General features: G+C 35.2%; 2 protein-coding genes and 1 pseudogene across 6 annotated transcripts; all 3 read left to right on the forward strand.

Moving 5' to 3' along the window:
- The first annotated feature begins 3,497 nt into the window (after positions 1-3,497).
- On the forward strand, positions 3,498-4,075 carry LOC120207334 (EPIDERMAL PATTERNING FACTOR-like protein 8). The gene is made up of 2 exons (XM_039206809.1): positions 3,498-3,667; positions 3,786-4,075. Exons 1-2 carry the CDS (start codon positions 3,556-3,558, stop codon positions 4,040-4,042), a joined length of 369 nt encoding a protein of 122 aa, XP_039062740.1. The 5' UTR covers positions 3,498-3,555; the 3' UTR covers positions 4,043-4,075.
- Positions 4,076-6,022: 1,947 nt separating this feature from the next.
- On the forward strand, positions 6,023-9,192 carry LOC120207350 (annotated as a pseudogene).
- Positions 9,193-10,518: 1,326 nt separating this feature from the next.
- On the forward strand, positions 10,519-13,391 carry LOC120207349 (glycylpeptide N-tetradecanoyltransferase 1-like). 5 transcript variants are annotated; one of them, XR_005524192.1, is made up of 3 exons: positions 10,519-10,704; positions 10,942-12,447; positions 13,118-13,391. XR_005524192.1 is itself a non-coding variant. In XM_039206829.1 (2 exons), exon 2 carries the CDS (start codon positions 10,999-11,001, stop codon positions 12,301-12,303), a length of 1,305 nt encoding a protein of 434 aa, XP_039062760.1. In that variant the 5' UTR covers positions 10,519-10,709; positions 10,942-10,998; the 3' UTR covers positions 12,304-12,579. The 5 variants fall into 5 exon arrangements, 4 of the variants coding, with proteins under 4 accessions (XP_039062760.1, XP_039062762.1, XP_039062761.1 ...); XM_039206829.1 differs by lacking the exon at positions 13,118-13,391 and having other exon boundaries at positions 10,519-10,709; positions 10,942-12,579; XM_039206831.1 differs by lacking the exon at positions 13,118-13,391 and having other exon boundaries at positions 10,519-10,709; positions 10,976-12,579.
- Positions 13,392-20,564: the final 7,173 nt, after the last annotated feature.

Genomic DNA, 20,564 nt, shown 5'->3' on the forward strand with positions numbered 1-20,564 from the left:
GATAATCGCATATTACTGTACAAAGATTCATTGAAAAGTACAGGTACCCAGAAGCCGATCAAGGCTCATGAACATACTTGAGATGGTCGAGAAGCATTTCCCAAATCAAGAAAAAAATAGAATATGCACATCAAATTTGAACGTTGAAGAATTCAAGACCATGAATCAGAACTTCAAGATTCCAGAATCAAGAGTCAACAAGACAAGCAACCGGAGATTGAGACTTCTCTCCAAAGCCCGAAATAACATATGTTGCATATGCATTTTAGGCATACCTAAGAGTATTACATCTATAGCATCACATATATGCATAACTTTGCAGGTTTTAGCTAGAGTCAATTTCAACTTCACAGTGAAGGATATTGGACTCCAAACGACACAATTTACTCGAGAGTAGATTTCAACTTCACGATGAAGGATATCTAACTCGAAGCCAAACTTCACAACGAAGGGGTCATCCACGGGTTTAACTTCACGGCGAAGGGAATCGTGTCCACCCGCAACATACAATACTTGGATTTCAACTTAAGGATATTCAAGTCAAGGTTCAACTTCACGACGAAGGGACCATCCACGATTTTAACTCCAAGACGGATGATATCGTACCCACACATCCACGATTTCAACTCCACGACGGAGGATATCGTGCCATTTGAGGCTCAACTTCACAACGAAGGGGCTTCCCAGTTTCAGAGCCAATTTCAACTTCACGACAGAGGATATTAGACTCAAAACAATACAACTTACTTAGATTTCAACTTCACGACGAAGGGGCCACCCACGGTTTCAACTTCGCGAAGAAGGGAATCGTGCACACAAGCAACATCCATCTCTGGATTGAATTTCAACTTCACGACGAAGGATATCCAACTCAAAGAAGGAATGTATGTTGATAAAATTTTCAGTTTCAGAGTCAATTTCAACTTCACACCGAAGGATATTGGCCTCAAAACATCACAACTTACATTGGATTTCAACTTCACGACAAAGGATATCCAATTCGAAGGCTCAACTTCACGACGAAGGGGCCATATATGATTCCAACTCCACAACGAATGGTGTCGTACCCCCAACAGATTGACCCAACTTCACACAGCAACACCAAAGTCTTCAAGTCAAGTTTCAGCTTCACGACGAAGTATCTTTGGCTAGAAGACGATCCATGAGCTACTTTATAATGCTTTAAGTTTAATTTTAACTTCACGACGAAGGATTTCGTGCTCAAAAGTCTTCAGTTCAACTCAACCTCACGGCGAGGGAGTCACTTCGACAAATCAGTCTCAATATTGGATTTCTACTCTACGACAGAGGATGTTCGATATAGACGAAATTTGTGTCTTGTAATCTTTGCTCCATTTTCTTTACATGATAATGAGCAAAGAGGGGCAGCTGAAGATACCAAATTTTGTCCTTTAATATATATATATTTATATAACTATTATTATTACTATTTATTAACGTATGTATGTATATTTTATTTTTATTAACATTATGATTATTATTATTACTATTTTACTTTTAACTTATATTTTACCCTTTTTTTCTTTTCTTTTCTTTTTTATATTTTCTTATTTTCTGTAATTTTATATTTTTATTTTTTTCCTTTGTCTTCATTTATTTTCTATTCTCTTTATATATTTTTTCCTTATTTATTTTTATTGTTGTTTCATTTATTTATTTGTTATATTATTATTACGTTATTTGCTTTATTCATTTTCCTTGTTTATTTTTACTTTTACTTCTTTTATTTTCTTATTTTTTTTCTCATTTTGTTTATTCACGTTGTTTATGTGTTTTCTTTGTTTTATTTATGTACTTTCATTTTCTTTTTCATCTAACTTGTTTCTCAACTTTTTTAAGGGTTCACTTTTAAATCAATCAGTGATAAGTTTTGGATATTTATTTTACATTGTAATTTAAATTTACAACTTTCTTAATTAAAGACAACTGGAAATTGCGTAGTACCGAAAGGGCAGTTCAATGGTGCTAACCCTTCATTGACTGTAACCGACTCCCGAATCTGACATATCACTGGTAAGATGCAGATCATATAAGGAATAAGGTATCCGATCTACCTATTTATTTCAAAATAAAAGATCGGTGGCGACTCCTAATCTATTTTCTTAAATCGAAGCCCAATTCTGGGCCCAACCGAAAGACGACTCCGACAATATGAAAATAAATTAAAATAGCTTGTACCAAAAAATTAAAATAGCATGCACTATTAAATTTAAAAAAATTTAAATTAAATAAAAATATTCTTCATATATCAAAATAATTATAAATTATAATTTCATAATCTAAAATACAATTTAACACAAAAGTTAATCTATGTAGGTTGTCCGATACAACTACTGCAATTTACATGCATAAATTACTTTTCCTTTATTAAATTAAAGTGATTACAAAGATAATATTTATTCTAAATACTTTGAATTATTTGACAATGAACGTTCAATCATCTTACTGTAATCACTAGTGTTTAGACTCGTGACCTCTAAGAATAACAATATTCGTGTCATAAATTACCTTTTGAATAGTAAGAGATTGCGGAAGGAAAGTATAATCAAAACACTAATCAAATCATAAATTAAAATTTCAATTTAAAAACAAAAATGGGGACAAATTTGAAATATATATTAAGCATATAGAACTCCAAAAAGTGTGGATTAATATTTGATTAAAAAACCCTAAACTTTAGGCAGAGAGTGTAATAAACCTTCAACATATCTTTGTAGGCGGTATTGTCTAGACAAAGGATGGGCTCATAGGCATGCACAGATCGCTGGGCGTGAGCTTTACGAGCAGTTGACAGTGGGCAATGCCTAGTATGAGCCTATGAGACCAGTGCTAAAATGATGCTAAAACAACGATTATATCAACCAGAAAGATCATCCATCGATTATTTCTGAGCAGCTCCCGTTTGTCTTTTTACTGTGACTTCTCATCACTAAAGTCAGTGTTTGTTTTCATCAGGATAGTTTCATGCAGGCTATGCCAGAAGTGCATCCTCCCCCTGTACTTCTCTCTTTTTTATTTTTCCCGCTGAATCATCAGTCAAGTAGTACGTTGGGCAGCATTGACTATTTTTATTGATAAACTGAATTTTATTAATTTTTTGTATCTATTGCCATTTTTAAGAATTATAATTACGAATATACTTGAGTATAGTAACTCTGATTTTAAGAATTTAAACGATTATAAAATAGTCTGGTATTGTATATTTGTTTATTTTTTTAAAGAAAAGAGGAGAAAAGGCTAACTAGTGAGTTTCCGTAGGCCTAGCTGCCAATCAGTTTTATAAGAAGGCCACATAACTTGTCTGTGAAGCAAGATCCATTCGTCTAGACATCTGCGAGTGATAGAACCACAGACAGATTTGATAACTTCTTTGTCTAAATTATTTCTGTCGTTTTTTTTTCATTCTGAATTATTTAAGGTGTTTATGTGGATTGTTTTGTTGCTATAAACTGCCTTGTTTCTCTCTATTCAAATTGTTTCGTTTGTGCTCTTAAAACCTTCCTCATCACCGCCTCGTCATTTCTTCTCAGGAAAATGAAGCAAAGAATGTGTTGTATTCTCATAATTACCATTATTTTGCAGATTATAAGTCGGATTCATACATCAACCAGCTCTTTAGCATCTCATCATGTTCCTCAAAAACAAGGTTTGTCATTTAGCTGTCGTATTTCCATCGAAAAAAAAACCCATCTTCATTGCTAACGTATGTCCTTTATTTAACCTTGAAACCTTACCCTGTCAATTCCTTGTTTTGAATCAAACAGATACTATTCCGGCGTTATCAGGAGTTAGCTTCGACTCTAAACAGGGTGGTGTTGAAAGTAGGAATGGTGGAGAGACATATAGCAGTAGAATGGTGGTGGGGTCAAGGCCACCGAACTGCCAACGCAAGTGCGGAGAGTGTACGCCTTGTGTTGCGACCCAAATCCCTGCAACGACAGGTGAACGGGGGATTCAGTACACCAATTATGAGCCTGAAGGATGGAAATGCAGATGTGGCTCCACTTTGTTCGATCCTTAAATGCTGCTGCTGGGGCTCAATTGAATGTATCAACAACTGGTTTTATTTATGAAATTATGCTGTGCTTTACTAGGATGATATAATGTGTGATTTAATCGTGTTTGAACTGGTATTAGAGTCGTACAAAACTTAACTACATGTTCTTTGAAATATGATAATTGAAGTTCCCCAATTAATTTCGATATAATCTGGTGAGGTTTCATACACTAGTTGTTAATGAACCCTCTTTTAACACTAAACCAAATCTACGACAGATTACAGTCGGATAAAAGTCACGTGACAGTAGACCCCACATTGAGAGTGAAGCAAAATTACTTTATTTTTGGGTAAATTACACTTTTAGTACACAAACGATCAATTTTGATTCGTTTTAGTACCTAAACTTTCAAAACCATACCTAAAATTTAGTTTTTATTTCATTTTAGTATTTTGTCGTTGAAAACTCTAGTTTTTGTACCCTTTTAGTATCCCGTTCAAAATTTAACATTAAATTTTGAAAAGATTGAAAGTTTAGGTACTAAAACGGATAAAACTGATAGTTTATGTTCTAAACGTGTTAAATTTTTAAAGATGGGTACTGAAATGAAATGAAAACTAAAAGTTAGATATGATTATGAAAAAATTGAAAGTTTAGATACTAAAATAAACCAAAACTGATAGTTTAGGCACTAAATGCATAGTTTATCCTTTTTTTATACATTTTCCCACTAAATTAAAAAAATATAATATTTGGTTACTTTCATTTTATTTAATTAAGATATGATCACCGAAGGTTAATTGTCGTTAGACTTTTAACAGATTATTGATTTGACACAATGAATATATAAAATAAAAAAATAAACTTACATCAAATAGTCACTAAATTTTCGTTTTACCTCAACAATCTTACCACTATTATTCCTTCGGCTTCTTTACCTCCACCAAGATTCGAGATTGAGAATCATTCATAGGAATTTGAAATCCCGTAATTATGATTAGTAACTAACATTTGTACTGTAGAACGACTCTCCTCCTCCTCCTCCTTCTCCTCCTATGTAGTTTTCATCTTTCTCTTCTGAGAACCTCTCTTATATCTTTAAATGCTTCCTCGATCGTTATTCAATGGTCCCTTGCCCTAGCTTGCGACACGAAAAGCTTCTTTCTGGTTAGGGAAGCATAAAGATCCTTGAACTTCATTGCAATATAAAAGTAAGCTTGTTGAGCTAGAGATTGGTGACTATGAACCTGTCTCACTGAACTGAAATCACCAAACCACTCACAAATGCTTAAAGCCACTTGATTCACCTTGTCCTCAAATAGGTCATACTTGTTTACTATTAACACAAATGAGGTGTCCTTAATGCAAGGGTGACTTATCATCGTTTCGAATAGACCCTTGGTCTGCATTGTCTTATCTTGAAGCACTGATCCACTGTCGCAGTGTTACTATTATTCAGTGCAATTCACATAGATCATAATCACTAAGTGTAAATTTTATTGGAAAAAAATTGAAAACTTACTCAAACATGATGATCATTTGTTTAATTTATCTTTTTTACTTTTATATATTCACTGTGCCACATTAATAATTTGTTAAATGTCTAACGACAATTAACCCTCAATAATCACATCTTAATTAAATAAAAATGAAAGTGACCAAATAACATATTTTTTTTAAATTTAGTAAAACAATTTAAAAAATTTCAAAGAAAGGGATCAATCTTGTAGTTTACCCGTTTAAAAAGAATCGAAAGAATGAAAAAAGAAAAAAACCATACCAAAACGCACACATCTTCCGTCGTTCAAAGCTTTTCTTCTATTCTCTTTGTTGCGTTTCGTCGCTTCAATTATATCAAATCCACTATGCGAGAAAACATGCTAATATTTTGTTTTTCCATAAGTATATAATTATGGTTTCTTAGCTACTCCTTCCCATATTCCTCTAATATCATTAACCTAACCTAACCTAACCTAACCTAACCTAACCTAACCTAACCTAACCCCAACTGCTTATTATTATTGGTGTATTGATTTTTATTCTTTGTTTTTTAAGGTTAAATCTAATATAAAACCATAGTTCCTTTTGATTTTTTTTACGTGATCGAAAATTTGATGTGTAAGAATTGTCGTTGTGGTTGATTCGGTGTTTAGTGTTGCCGTATACGTTCCTCATTTTTTATTTGGGGGAGTTTCCTAAGTTAGGGTTTCGTGTTATAGTTGGAGTTTTTATTTTTTTTCTTTGCTTAGTAAGTTGAATTGATGGAGTCTCTTGTCGGCAATAAGTTTCGGCTTGGTCGCAAAATCGGTAGCGGCTCTTTTGGAGAGATCTATTTGGGTTCGTTACAGTTTTTCCTTTTCCCGTTTTTTTCCCCTTCTGATTTTGAGTTTAATTTTGTGTTTTCTTCTTCGTAGGTACACACATTCAGAAAAATGAAGAGGTTACAATCAAGCTTGTAAGCAGTCCTTGCTTAAAACTCACTTCTATAAATATGTATTTAAATTTTGTATATTACCATGTTTGTTTTTGCGTTAAAAGTTCTTTGATCTTTTATTATGGGATGCATTTGTTAATTTCACAAGATAAAGCATTGTGCAGAACTATCAAAATGAATGATGCATTAGTTGTAGTGATGTCAGTGATGAAGCATCCAGCTTTTTTCCCTTGTGCTGGCACGCCTATTTTAATTTTCTTTTTACTAATGTATTCATTTGTAATTTGTTGCGGTGGATGTTTAAAGACAAGTTCTTATACTTAACCCGATCATGATGGTCTCAGGGAAATAAGAATCTGACTGGAACTGCAAGATATGCAAGCATGATTACAAACTTGGGCATTGGTATGTATGGTCAATTTTTGTGTGGTGTCTTTTGTTTGATGTATAGACCCTTCATTTAATCTTCATTCTGATTCTTTCTTTTGGTTCCATGTAGAGCAGAGCCGTAGGGATGATTTAGAATCTCTTGGATACGTGCTTATGTATTTTCTAAGAGGAAGGTGAATTTTCCTACTTATGCTACTTTCGTTTGTCTTGTGTTCATGTATAATAGTTTTCATTATCATGCATCTTCTCTTGACAGTCTTCCTTGGCAAGGTTTGAAAGCGGGAACTAAGAAACAGAAATATGAGAAAATTAGTGAGATGAAGGTTTTTACTTAAGTTGAGAGAAGGATATATTTGAGTCTTGCAGTTGCATTAGGATTTTGTAAATGGATTGTTTAGGTAATAGAAAAATGGAGATGTTTGTTATAGAGTTCTGATTTTACATTTGAAATTGTGACTAAAGATCAATGATGTTTCAGGCCTTATGTCAAGGTTATCCAACAGAATTTGCATCATACTTCCATTATTGCCGTTCGCTAAGATTTGATGTTAAGCCCGACTATGCTTATCTTAAAAGAATATTTCGTGACCTCTTTATTCGTGAAGGTTTGATCATTTACATTTTTAGCTGTGGATGCTGTCAACTTGTTTAAACTCCATGGATCATAATAGTGATTACGCATCTTTTATTGTTCTTGTTGATCCTTATTAAAAAGGCTTCCAGTTAGATTATGTATTTGATTGGACCATTTTGAAGTATCAACAATCACATTTTGCCACTCCTCCAGCTTGAGCCCTTGTGAGTGCTCAGTAGGATTCATTTATTTATTTTTTTCTGGTGGTAATTGGTATGGAATGTAAATTTGTAATGGTTGTTTCTATTAGGGCACTGCTGTGGGAACAAGTTCTGGATTGCCCCCTGCAGTTGCAAATGCTGACAAACATGCAGGTAATTAGTGCTCTATTCATATATTCGATCGTCCCTTACTGGCAATGCTACTAAGGTATTGAGTTTATTTTATTTTATTTGGGTGTGTATCAAACCTTCGAGCATATGCGAGTACACTGGCAATATTATTGCTTTTACATTTTTATAGAAAAACCTTTGATATATATAATAAGAAAGTGCATGGCATCACAAATGTCCAATCCATTTCTTTGAAGTTGAAAAGTCATTTTTTCTTGGAATAATAGCATTTGCATCTGTTGGTTGCAGCAGGGCAGGATGTGCGAGTACTGGTATGTCACCAATGGATTCCTCTCGGCAAAGGACTTCGTCGGGACCCTTGATGTATTCCGGAAATTATGCGAGGCAAAAGAATCTGATTCCTAATGATCCTTCAACTAAAGACTCTGTGGTAATTATTATATTTTTAAAAGTTTATAATTATTTGAAGCTATATTTTCTTTTTAGATTTGTTGGTAGTCTTGCATGCAATATATGCTGTTCTGCTTCCTTTACATTTATGATATATATCTAGGTTTCATTGTTGCTGATACAAGGGAGGACTGATGTTGTAAATGCTGTCAAACACCATCAGTTCTCTGACATCTGCAAGTCATTGTTTTAGTTCTAGTACATTAGTATTGGAGCATGTATGCTGCATGCATGTGTATCGAATGGGGTAGTTTTGCACTGCCTATATAAGTTCCTTTATATATTTTAAATTTTTTAACAATAGAATTATATATTTTATTGCATCCTTCATATTTAATTACAACCCGGGATTTGCTTGGATGAAGTTTATGGGGCAGTTAGGTTGATCCTCATCAAAAAGAGCCAGCGGTCGCAAAGCACTTGCTGGAAGTGAGTTTGACCTGCAGTGTTCGCGTACAACCGATGCTAGCTCTGGAATGATGCACAGACATTTAAGTCAGCATCGATATCCTATTGAACCTTCTTCCGAGTCTACGCAAGCAATCTCTGAAAGAAACAGCAAGAACTATGAAGCTGCCCTCAAGGGGATCGTGGGCCTTCAATTTGAGAGTGATGAGAGAAATCATTATTAAAATGGTCAGCTATATGGATTTTGTAAAACCATGAAGTGGTTGATGTTTTGTCCTCGGTTGAATTCGAAGGACTTCACAAAACATTTGAGCTCTCGTGTTGTGCACCCAAAGCATTCGTTTCTGCTGAAATTGGGCTGACATTACCGTATAAAATGTTGGTTGCCTGTGAAGGGCTAGTACCATGGTGTGGTCATTTTCATTTTCTTAACTTGCTGTTTTATGATTCCCTTTTCTTTCATCCTAAGGTTATTGCTTTCTCAGTTGACTGCGACTTCTTGAGGTTTGAAACATGATGGCACTGTAAATTTATTGCCGCTCGTGTTTCTTACATTCCCCTTAATAGTTTTAGGCTATTTTGCGTCGTTTCTTATTGTATCATTGTCCGAAAGGCAATTTCAGTTAATTAATCGGATCACAATGTATACCGTAGCAATCCTTTTAAGTTTATAATACAAATGCCGACTTTGATGCTCCAAATTTGAGAACTCGAGATAAGCCATTAAACGAAACGCCAAAGGCTATAAAAAACAGCAACAGAATAGACAAAATGGAACAAGCAAAGACAACCCTAGAGTAACTATCTTTAGCCACCTAGAACTCGAGAGACCCTTCACTCTCCCTTCAACGCCTGTGAAGTAGATCATCGCACCTATGGTCCAACCAATTGGGAGAGAATCAATAGTTTCCTTTTCGGGAATGATTCAACCTTCCCAAACACAGCATACAACTCTCCGTCGAACTGCCCTCTCCAAAAGTGCTTGTTCCTACTCCTTCCTTACTATGGCAAGTAGAGATGCACATAGTCGGATTTAAATCCGATCCGGATCGGATAAAAACCGATCCGGTTTTTTCACTAAGCCAAAAAACCGGTTTATAAAAAAATCGGTTCGGATCATAACCGGTTTGGAGAGCCGGATGATGTAACCGGTGTAACCGGTTTCGGTTTGAAAAAAACCGGTTTTTTTAAAAAAACCGGTTTTTAATCCGGTAAAAAATCCGATCATCCAATTTTTTAAACCCCAGACCGGATTTTTAAACGGATAAAAAACTGGGTTTTTATCCGGTTTTTTTCAAACCGGTTTTTAATCCGGTAAAAAATCCGGTCGTCCAATTTTTTTCTCAAACAGGTTATACTATCCGGTTTTAAAATATCCGATCCGGTTTAAAAAAACCGGTTTTTCCCAAATCCGGTTTCGGATATTTTTTGCACAAAATCGGATATTCGGATTTTTTGTGCACCTCTAATGACAAGTATATGTGAAATAAGAAATAACTACGATGAGAAGAAAAATAAAGGCGTTAAGAGATCCTTTTGGCAACCCTAAACACACTAAGATCCTTTTTCAAACCTGATAAACTCCAGCTTTTAACATATGAAATTGGCATCGTTGTTTTGCACTTGGGTCTGCCCTTGTTGTACTGTTGAAGCGTGGGAACCACTGTAAGAACTGAGGTCTTGAATGCTGCAGAGACCATTCCCATATGACGACTTGGGCCTGCGTTATTTTTTTGTATTATTCCAGCGTTATTGTTTTGGACCCCAAAACGGGCCAAGAGTCAAAGATTCGTTTGAGCCTCTTGGGCTCGATTGGTTTTAAGGAAAAAGCCGTTCGTTGCTCTAGCTTGGTTTAACATTAAAGAAAACAAACCAAAATACTATTTTTCCAGCTTTCACTATCCGAAAGGAGTTTCTTCGGTGTATCCAATGCCGCTGTCTTGAAGAAAACCCTAAACATTCGCCCTTTGCCTAAATTAAACCAAACATAAAGTAATCCTTCGATTACTTCGGCTTTGAGGATCTAATTCATCTGAATCTATATTTTTCATCTCGATATTTATCCTTCGAAACCGAGTAAGGTATGCGTTTCTCATTCACTTTTCAACTTACTCTGCAAATCTTTTATTCCATGGTGTCATGTTTGCAATTTTTTGTTCGATGTCGTTTCAATAGATTTATTTGGTAGAGGGAATCTATTTGGATAGTAACAAATTCTATTGTTTTTGGTTATCTTCTGCTATTTCTGTGCTTGTTTTCTTTTCTATTTTTAGTATTCAATTTGGACATGCAATTCTTTTTCAATTGATTCAGGTACTGAAATAATCTTCTGGGTGTTTTATCGTAGCTGAAATTATTTGATTGCCTGAAATGAGTGATAAAAATTCACCTCTCGGGTCACCCAAACAAAACCCAGATCAGAATTTGGAGACTAACCCATTGCCCAAAGATGATAGCTCACTGGAAACCATTGTTCGAAAGATTCAGGATTCCATGACTTTATCCAAGAAACACAAGTTCTGGGAAACTCAGCCTGTTGGACAATTTAAAGATATTGGGGACACGAGTTTACCTGAGGGACTGATCGAGCCCCCTACTCCATTGTTTGAAGTGAAGCAGGAACCTTATAACCTTCCAAGTCCATATGAATGGACCACCTGTGATATGGATTCCGAAGATACTTGTACTGAGGTTTATAATCTTTTGAAGAACAATTATGTAGAGGATGATGAGAATATGTTTAGGTTCAACTATTCCAAGGAGTTTCTTAGTTGGGCATTGCGGCCTCCTGGTTACTATAAGAGCTGGCACATTGGCGTTCGTGCCAAGGCTTCAAAGAAGCTTGTTGCTTTCATTACTGGTATACCTGCGAGAATAAGGGTGCGGGATGAAGTTGTGAGGATGGCCGAGATCAATTTCCTGTGTGTTCATAAGAAGCTGAGATCAAAAAGACTTGCACCTGTGATGATTAAGGAGGTAACTAGGAGGGTTCATTTGGAGAACATTTGGCAGGCAGCTTATACTGCCGGAGTTGTTCTTCCAACACCTATTACTACTTGCCAGTACTGGCATCGGTCGTTGAACCCCAAGAAGCTTATTGATGTTGGCTTTTCTAGGCTTGGGCCTAGGATGACAATGAGCCGAACCATCAAACTCTATAAGTTACCTGATTCTCCAGCCACCCCCGGGTTCAGAAAGATGGAGCTTCGTGATGTCCCTGCTGTTACCAGGTTGCTTAGAAACTACTTGAGCCAGTTTGTTGTTTCTCCAGATTTTGATGAGAATGATGTGGAGCATTGGCTGCTTCCTACTGAGGGGGTCGTGGACAGTTACTTGGTTGAGAGCCCAGAGACGAATGACGTTACTGACTTCTGCAGCTTCTACACGCTTCCCTCTTCAATTCTCGGCAACCAAAATTATTCAATTTTGAAAGCTGCCTATTCTTACTACAACGTCTCCACTAAGACTCCATTGCTTCAGCTGATGAATGATGCTCTTATTGTTGCCAAGCAGAAGGATTTTGATGTTTTCAACGCTCTTGATGTCATGCGTAATGAGTCTTTCCTCAAAGAACTGAAATTTGGACCTGGTGATGGGCAACTTCACTACTACCTCTATAATTATCGGATACGAAATGCTTTGAGTCCATCAGAACTTGGTCTTGTACTCTTATAGTTTGACATACATCAGCTTTGTTCGTGCAGTTTTGTTTCTGAATTAGTTGTGGATTGCTTCGTATTCATTGTTCCTCTGTCGTCTGCAGCCAGGGCGATTCGGTTAAGGCTTGCTGTGGATGCAAGAGCAACCTCTGTTGTCTTTGTGAGCTTTACTTGCTTAGGCAGATACAATATTGCTGTTGACAATGCACATTGTTCAACGGGCATGAATAATGCTGAGCTTTTGATTGTGGTTTACTTGTTAGTTTTCGTAATGGTCTTGCAGTTTTACGTTGCTTTTTTCTTTTTCTCCTTGTTGCTCATTTGCTTTAAACAATTAAACAATGCTGCTATAGCCGCAGTTGATTCAGTACTATTTGGAGTACTGAAACTTTTGCATGTTCAAACTTAAGACCAAGCGTACTTGCCCAAATATCTGGCATAATTCTTTCTATTATAATTGTATTTCAGGAGTTAGTTTTCTTTTAGTCTCAGTAAAAATAATCTGTATCATAATACTTATATGAGAAAATAACCTCAGTGACAAAAAATACCTTATAATATACAAATTTAACCAATTTTTTTTGGATTTACCAAAATGACCAACAAATTCGCAACGCGAATTCCAATTTCGCAAACATAAACAACGCAGAAGTCAAATTCGCAACGCGAAAGTCAAATATAAATGCATATTAACATGAAAAATATAAGGGCTTCTTGTTTTGTCTTTCTTGAGCTATAGAAGAACTTGAGTATTTTTGAAGCATTTTTTTCATGTTATTATACATTTATCTGCTACCTTTCTCTCCCTTCTAAATATGCATTTTCTGCAGGTTATGTAAAGCTCATAAAGCATCAAGATGAGCAACGAAGCTTTTGATGGGCAGATACTAACTGAGAAACTGTCGAAACTAAACAATTCGCAACAAAGCATTGAATGTATCCTACAGTTTTAAGTTTAACTCGAGGTTTTTTTATTAAGAAAATAGTAATGCTAGAATAGTCTTTCACTTCCATTAGTGCTATCTAATTACAATGACACTCCTGATTATTGAAATTTGGTGTAATTCTAAAGTTAATAATTGAAGAACAAGAATCTTTTGTTCATCTTATTCCTTTATATAAGTGTGCTTTCTTCATATAACCAGTATTGTTAAGGTGTGCGACTGGGCATCGCGCCTTAGGACTTGCAACAAAAGCTCTTTAAACCTTTTTATAGACAAGGTCCATTTGATCAAGTGCATGCCTTTTTTGTTTTGATCAAGCGCAACTCGTTTTAAGGTAATAAGAAGAAGAAGATGATGAAGAAGAGAGAGCATTTCATTTGTGTTGCGAAAGTGAAATTCGCAACGCGAATTTCAATTGTGTGTTGCGAAATTGAAATTCGCAATGCGAATTTTAATTATATGTTGTGAATTTTATGTTGTCATTTCCAAGCATCGTTGTTTATGTTACTGTTCCAAACAGAGAAGCAGGTTTCCCTTCTTATTTTTCCTGTAACAACAAGTCATAGAATCTGAGTTCGGGGCAAGGAATCGTATTTCACACAAACACCAGATGATAGTGACAAACTACTACCTTAAGAGACGAACAAAGGGGAGAGACTGAGCGCAAAAACTAAAAGCTAAAAGCTTTTGAGTACTTGAAGAGAAGATGATAATAGCAAAGGGGAAGTTGAAGGAAGAGGAGGAATAGAGGGAAATTGGAAGAGAAACGGGTGATGGTGAGTTTGGTAAAGCATTGAGTTGTGAAATTAGCGAATTCACAACGCGAAATTGCTTGTATCAACGGGCTCAAACTCCTCCCCATTCATCGCTTCATCATCTGTCAATGAAGACTTTTTCCTTTGATGGTTTGAGCTTGATGTTGAAGGAGTCTTCGAGGATTTAATAGTAGTATAAAAAATGGAGCCTTTAAGTGGATCATCAGAGAAATCCGAGTCAGAATCACCATAACTTACTCTCTGTGGGAGCTTGGAATCATCATTTGCATCCTTGTTTTTGTAATTCGGGAATGATAAGTTCAAACAAGCGCATTTTGATCTGTTATGTTTTGATTTCTTTCCCTGTTGTTCTTTATGATCTTTATCTGCAGAATTGGTTGCAGCTTTTTGTTTCTTAACTCGCTCTGGATCATCAGCTTCACAGCTTGCATCGCACAACAACTTCAAATCCCTGATGTTGTCGACTGTTGTTGCTTCGTTGATCTTAAGGTTTTCGTTCTCCTGTGATAGGATACTCGATTTCTTCTATAGCTCAAGAAAGACAAAACAAGAAGCCCTTATATTTCACGAAAACAATGATGAAAGAGGAAAAATTCGTATCTTGCAGAAAGACAAGGACAAGATAATTAAAAAAAAGGTTACAATTAACCTTTCTCCAAATTCGCGTATGTTGTGAATTTCACTTTCGCTACACAAATTCGCGTTGCGAATTTCATATTCGCGTTGCGAAAATCAGATCCGCGTTGCGAATTTCAGATCCGCGTTGCGAATTTCAGATCTGCGTTGTGAATTTACATATTCGCGTTGCGAATTTGGAAAATCGCATTGTGAATTTGGAAACTTTGTTGCGAAATAAGAGTTCGCGTTGTGAATTTGAAATCGCGTTGCGATTTTGTTGGTTATTTTTGCAAATCCAAAAAAAATGGTTAAAATCGTATATTAAGGCATTTTCGGTCACTGAAGTTATTTTCTCTACTTATATTGGTATAGATATGTATTATCACTAAAAATAAACACATACTTATATTGGGTAAGTATCTTCTCTTTTTCTTTCTTTTCGTTGCTTCAATTGGATATATAACACCCCTATCCCGTATACGGTCCCATATATGAGGTAGAAGTATCACATCAATTAATTGTATACGACATATACAATTTAAAAATCGGTAAAATTTTGTTTCATTTAAAATAGACATTAAAAATAAATAATTGCATTTAAAAACTATAATATAAAATGTGTAAAATACTATTCATTTATCATATAATTAAAAGAGTTCAGACATATTCGAATCAGAGTATCATAACAAAAGTTATGATGTCTGAAAGATGTATTGATTTTGGATGTCTGAATTGATCTCTCAAAATGTAGGATGTCATGCCTGGCTCCCTACTCTATTGAGTTCAACAACAACAACAACAACAACAACAAAACCCAATTTCCATATGTATGGGGTAAGGGGGAGGTAGGGTAGTAGGCTGCTCCCAACGCCAGGTTGAGAGTAGCTTCCGTGGAAGACCTCTGGCAGTCAGAAAATTAAAAATATAGATAAAATGCAGTGCATATATAAATAAATACATAGCTAAACAATATTCATATGCAGTCATTAAAATCATATGTGCGTCTGTAACGGGAATTAATCCCTGCATAATAATCCTTGCGAAAGAATCTCTGCATATAGACAGAAACATAAGACCCGGCTAAATTTAAAAGAGGAAACATGAAGAGAATGATACACAGAAGTCAACGATAGCAAGCGCAGTTCTAATCCTTCATAAATACCAATAACAGAAACATATAAAAAGTAGAAGTCATGGAAAATACTACAAAGACATTAAAAGAAGACAGAGATGATACACCCTATAGATGTGACCCACACTACTCGACTACCCTAGTATTTAGCCTCCATATTTTTCTATCAGAGGTCATGTCTTCGGTAAGGGCTAAATCCCTCAAATCAGATCTCAAGCAGTCTTCCCACTTCCGCCTTGGTCGTCCTTTCCTTCTGGCACCGTCGACTGTAATCGATTCTACCCTCCTGACCGCATCCGACAGTAGTCGTCTAAAGACATGCCCAAACCACCGTAGTCTTCCCTCCCTCAATTTTTCGGAAACAAACACCACCCCCAAGGACATCCTAATAGCAGAGTTAGTCGTCATATCCCATAGAGTCCTACCACATGTCCATCGAAGCATCCTCATTTCTGCGGCCTCAATCCTCCTTACGTGATCCTTCTTGGTTGCCCAACATTCTGATCCATACAACAGTGCTGGTCTTATTGCCATTCTATAAAATTTTCCCTTAAGTTTTAGAGGCACCTTCTTGTCACACAGAACTCCAGTAGCGGCCCTCCACTTTAGCCATCCCGCCTTTATACGGTGTGTAACGTCATCATCTACACCCCCATCTTTATGTATCATAGACCCTAGATACTTGAAACAATCCTTTGAGGGGAGAACGTGTCCTTCTATGCATACTTCTACATCTTCATCGTTTTGGTTCCCATTGAAGTTTGAACATAAATACTCTGTCTTTTCAATTTTGTTTCACTTAGTGAGGCAACTTATAAAATAAATAACATATAAAATAAATATTCGTATATAAAAACATTATTTAAATAAATTATACATAAAATAAAATAAAAATAATTATTAAAATCCTTTACTTTAAATTATGCATCAAATTTGTACTTTTCTATTTCAATTCGTAGCGTTGCCCACTGTACTATCATGAGAAATCTATAGTACGTAAGTCATATGAGGGCCCACTATTAACTGTATTAGGTTACTCCACCTTGGCACCACTAAGGTACACGAGTCACATGAGTAACAGTATCGTATCATATAACATATAACATATAACATATAAAATATCCAGTAGATTGCACCCGATTACTCCACCTGGGTACCACTAAGGCACACGAGTCATATGAACAATCTATTTTGGTGCAACACGTAAGCCTGTAATTGTTCACTCCACCTATTCGCATGCGAATTGTACCACTAGCTCTCATTCTCATACAGTGGGCTTACTTAAAAATCATATACTATTTAACATGTAAAAGTATTCATATATCCAAATAAAATAAATTTCATAAATACGGTCTTGGGCAGTTCATACCCAAAATAAACATATGTTATGAAATAAAATAAATTAATAAAATATATGTATAAAATACTATTTTAAAACCCTTTTCTATAAAAAACGGTCGAGGTTGACTCATCGTAAGTTTTCATCGTATTATATATTATAAAAAGTTTAGTTGCACTCACCTGAGGCCTCACGAGCTTATTTGATACTATCGATTTATTCTCGAACTTTATCCTTTCTTTTTATCTTGCTTTGAACTTAAGTACGATCACTATCTACATGAACGTCGATTATCCCAACATAACAATTTCAAACACGAATTAGTATTTTTAACTACTAATAATAAACTTAAGTTCGAATAAAATTCTAAAACAATTGACATCATCGCAATTTCGATTCTAATTTTCCTTCATCAATTGAAACTAACTTTAATAAGATAACCTTTCAAATCCCTTAAATTATCAATTATCACAAGAATTCACCTAACATTTCAAAACTTCACCTTTAACCACCATTCCACTTTTGTTTAATATCAAACCCATCATTTTTTGAATTGCTCAAACTAGTCCCTTAACATTACTTTAATCCATTTCAATCATCACCAACCTTACACAAAAATTGGTGCTCCACTATACATACGTCCAGTGCCCAATTCACGCCCAACAACTCCAAACTTTTAACTGAAGAAAACCAACATGGCTGTTGTAACCGTTCTTTGGGTGGGCCCAAAATCGGGCTTTGACTTAAATTTAACGTGTTAGAGCCGCCATCGATCATTTAAAATTAGGTTGATCGGATACCTTAATTTACCACTTTACCTGATTTGCGTTTTACCAAGAATTAATCGAATCCGGGAGTCGATTACAGTCAAGGAATAATTAGCACTCTTGTACTGCCCTTTCGGTACCAATTTAATTTTCCAATTGTCTTAATTACTAAAATTAAAAGTTAAATTAAAATTTAAAATTCGATCCGAATTACTTACCTTTGATCTATTAAAATTGTCCTAAAAAATAAACAAATGTTACATTGAAAAAACAAACAAACAAATAAATAATAAATACAGGATAATTTAAAAAGATTAAATAAGAAATTATTAAAATAAGGGCTAAATTGAAATCAATTGAAAGTTGCAAGAAGAAAAATAAAAGGTTAGGGGGTTAAATTGCATAAATATAAAAATATAAACAGGGACTAAATTGAATTAATTTAAAATTTTTGAGCCAATTTATAATAGGTGACTAAAATGAATTGCGCATCAGAATAATAAGGACTGCAGAAATAATTTTAAAATTTGGTATTTACACAAAGGTCCCCCTATATAAAGTTGATCAAACCCTAAAAATTTTCTTTTTTCATTTCACTCAAATTTCAAAACCTCATCTCTAAATGCTCTCAACCTCCCCAAATCCGACTATAAGTCGATCACCTTCTGGTGACCTATCCGCTACCCGCCTGATGCTCTGGCCACCGCCCCCGATGGCCAGAAAAAGACAAAATACACCGAAATGCTCCTCCCGACCTCCTTAACACCAATCCGAGCTCGATTGCACAAACATGTAAGATACTCTATTTCAGTATCAATACCATTTCTATATTCTGTATTACCTGGTATCGATACCCTTATCTCAGTATCGATACTACTATACTATGGTACTGATACTCTTTTTTAGTATCGATACCATTTTGACATTCTGGATCCATAATATCGATACTTCCTTTTGTTAGTATCGATACCTTATCAATATGATACCCCTTGCATTGGTACCGATACTGTTTTTCCCATTTCTACATATTTACACCTATAATATCGATATTGTTCTATCAATACCGATACCATTTCCAAGAATTACCATTTTTCAGCTCAAATTTCACTTAATTTTCCCCTCTAGTCTTATACTTTTACCTCCAACAATACTATTTAACTCCTCTTTACTTAACCCAACTAACTTTACTTCGTTTTGCCACCTTTAACATCTAACATCTTCAGAACATCTTAACTCAAGAATCATACCATTTTTCTAAACATGTTTTTAATCATATATCATGTTCTAATATCTTGTTCAATCCTTTGACAAGTCAATTTTACTAATAAACCTCAATAAAAACACATATATCAACATGTCATTTAAAAACCCATTTCTTTAAATTTCCTATAAAACATCCACCACTTAGTTTTAATCTTTTTTTAATCATTCCTTAAGCTCACATGTCACTTAAAGTTACCAAAGCGACCAAAGTGCCCTCTTAATTTATCTATTGATATAAATTAATCTAAACAGAATTCCAAATCATTTTCTCATCTTTTACCCTTATTCAAATAAATATTAAATTTTCAAATCTTTTCAATATAGTCCCTGATCTGATATTTGGGGTATTTCCCCTTAAGAAAATTCATCCTCTAATTTATATAAATACCTGGAGCGAAGAGGTATGGAACTGTATTCTCATGTCATCATCTCTTTCCCAAGTAGCTTCTTCAACTTTATGATTTTGCCATAGTACTTTAACTAAAGGAATCTTTTTGTTTCTCAATTCATTGATTTCTCTAGCCATGATCCGTACTGGTTCTTCTTCATAAGTTAAATCTGATCGGATCTTTATCTTATCTGGTGTGATAATGTGAGACGGATCTGATCGGTATCTTCTGAACATCGTTACATGAAAAACATTTTGGATTTTATCCATATCTAGAGGCAAATCTAATTGATATGCTACTGGTCTGACCCTTTTCAAGATCTCATAAGGTCCAATGAATCTCAGACTCAACTTTCCTTTGCGCCCAAATCTCAAAACTTTCTTCTAAGGCGACACCTTCAGAAATACTTTATCTCCCACTTGAAATTCGATTTCTTTTCTTTTCAAATCAACATAAGATTTCTGTAGATCGGATGCTACCTTTAAATTATCCTGAATAATCTTCACTTTCTCCTCCATTTCTTTAATCAATTCCAGTCTAACTAGGTCTCGGTCATTTAATTCAAACCAATTTAATGGTGTTTGACACTTTCTCCTATACATGGCTTCATATGGGGCCATCTTAATACTTGATTGGTAACTGTTATTATACACAAATTTGGCTAAAGGCAAATACCTTTCCTATGATCCCTTAAACTCAATCACACATGCCCTTAGCATATCCTCAAGTATCTGGATAGCTCGTTCTGATTGCCCATCTTTCTGTGGATGAAAAGCTGTGCTGAAGTTCAATCGAGTCCCCAATGCCTCATGTAACGACTTCCAGAATCTTGAAGTAAACCTTGGGTCTCGATCAGATACTATTGATATAGGCACTCAATGCAGTATGACTATTTCTTTAATATACAACTCCACACACTTATCCATTGAGTAATCTACTCGAACGGGAATAAAATGAGCTGTCTTAGTCAATCGATCTACAATTACCCGTATGGAGTCCTTTTTGCCTGGCGATAAAGGTAGCCCCGTAACAAAATCCATAGTAACTCA

The sequence above is a fragment of the Hibiscus syriacus genome, unplaced genomic scaffold, assembly GCF_006381635.1.
Source record: "Hibiscus syriacus cultivar Baekdansim isolate YM2019G1 unplaced genomic scaffold, ASM638163v2 tig00014445_pilon, whole genome shotgun sequence".
NCBI lineage: Eukaryota > Viridiplantae > Streptophyta > Magnoliopsida > Malvales > Malvaceae > Hibiscus > Hibiscus syriacus.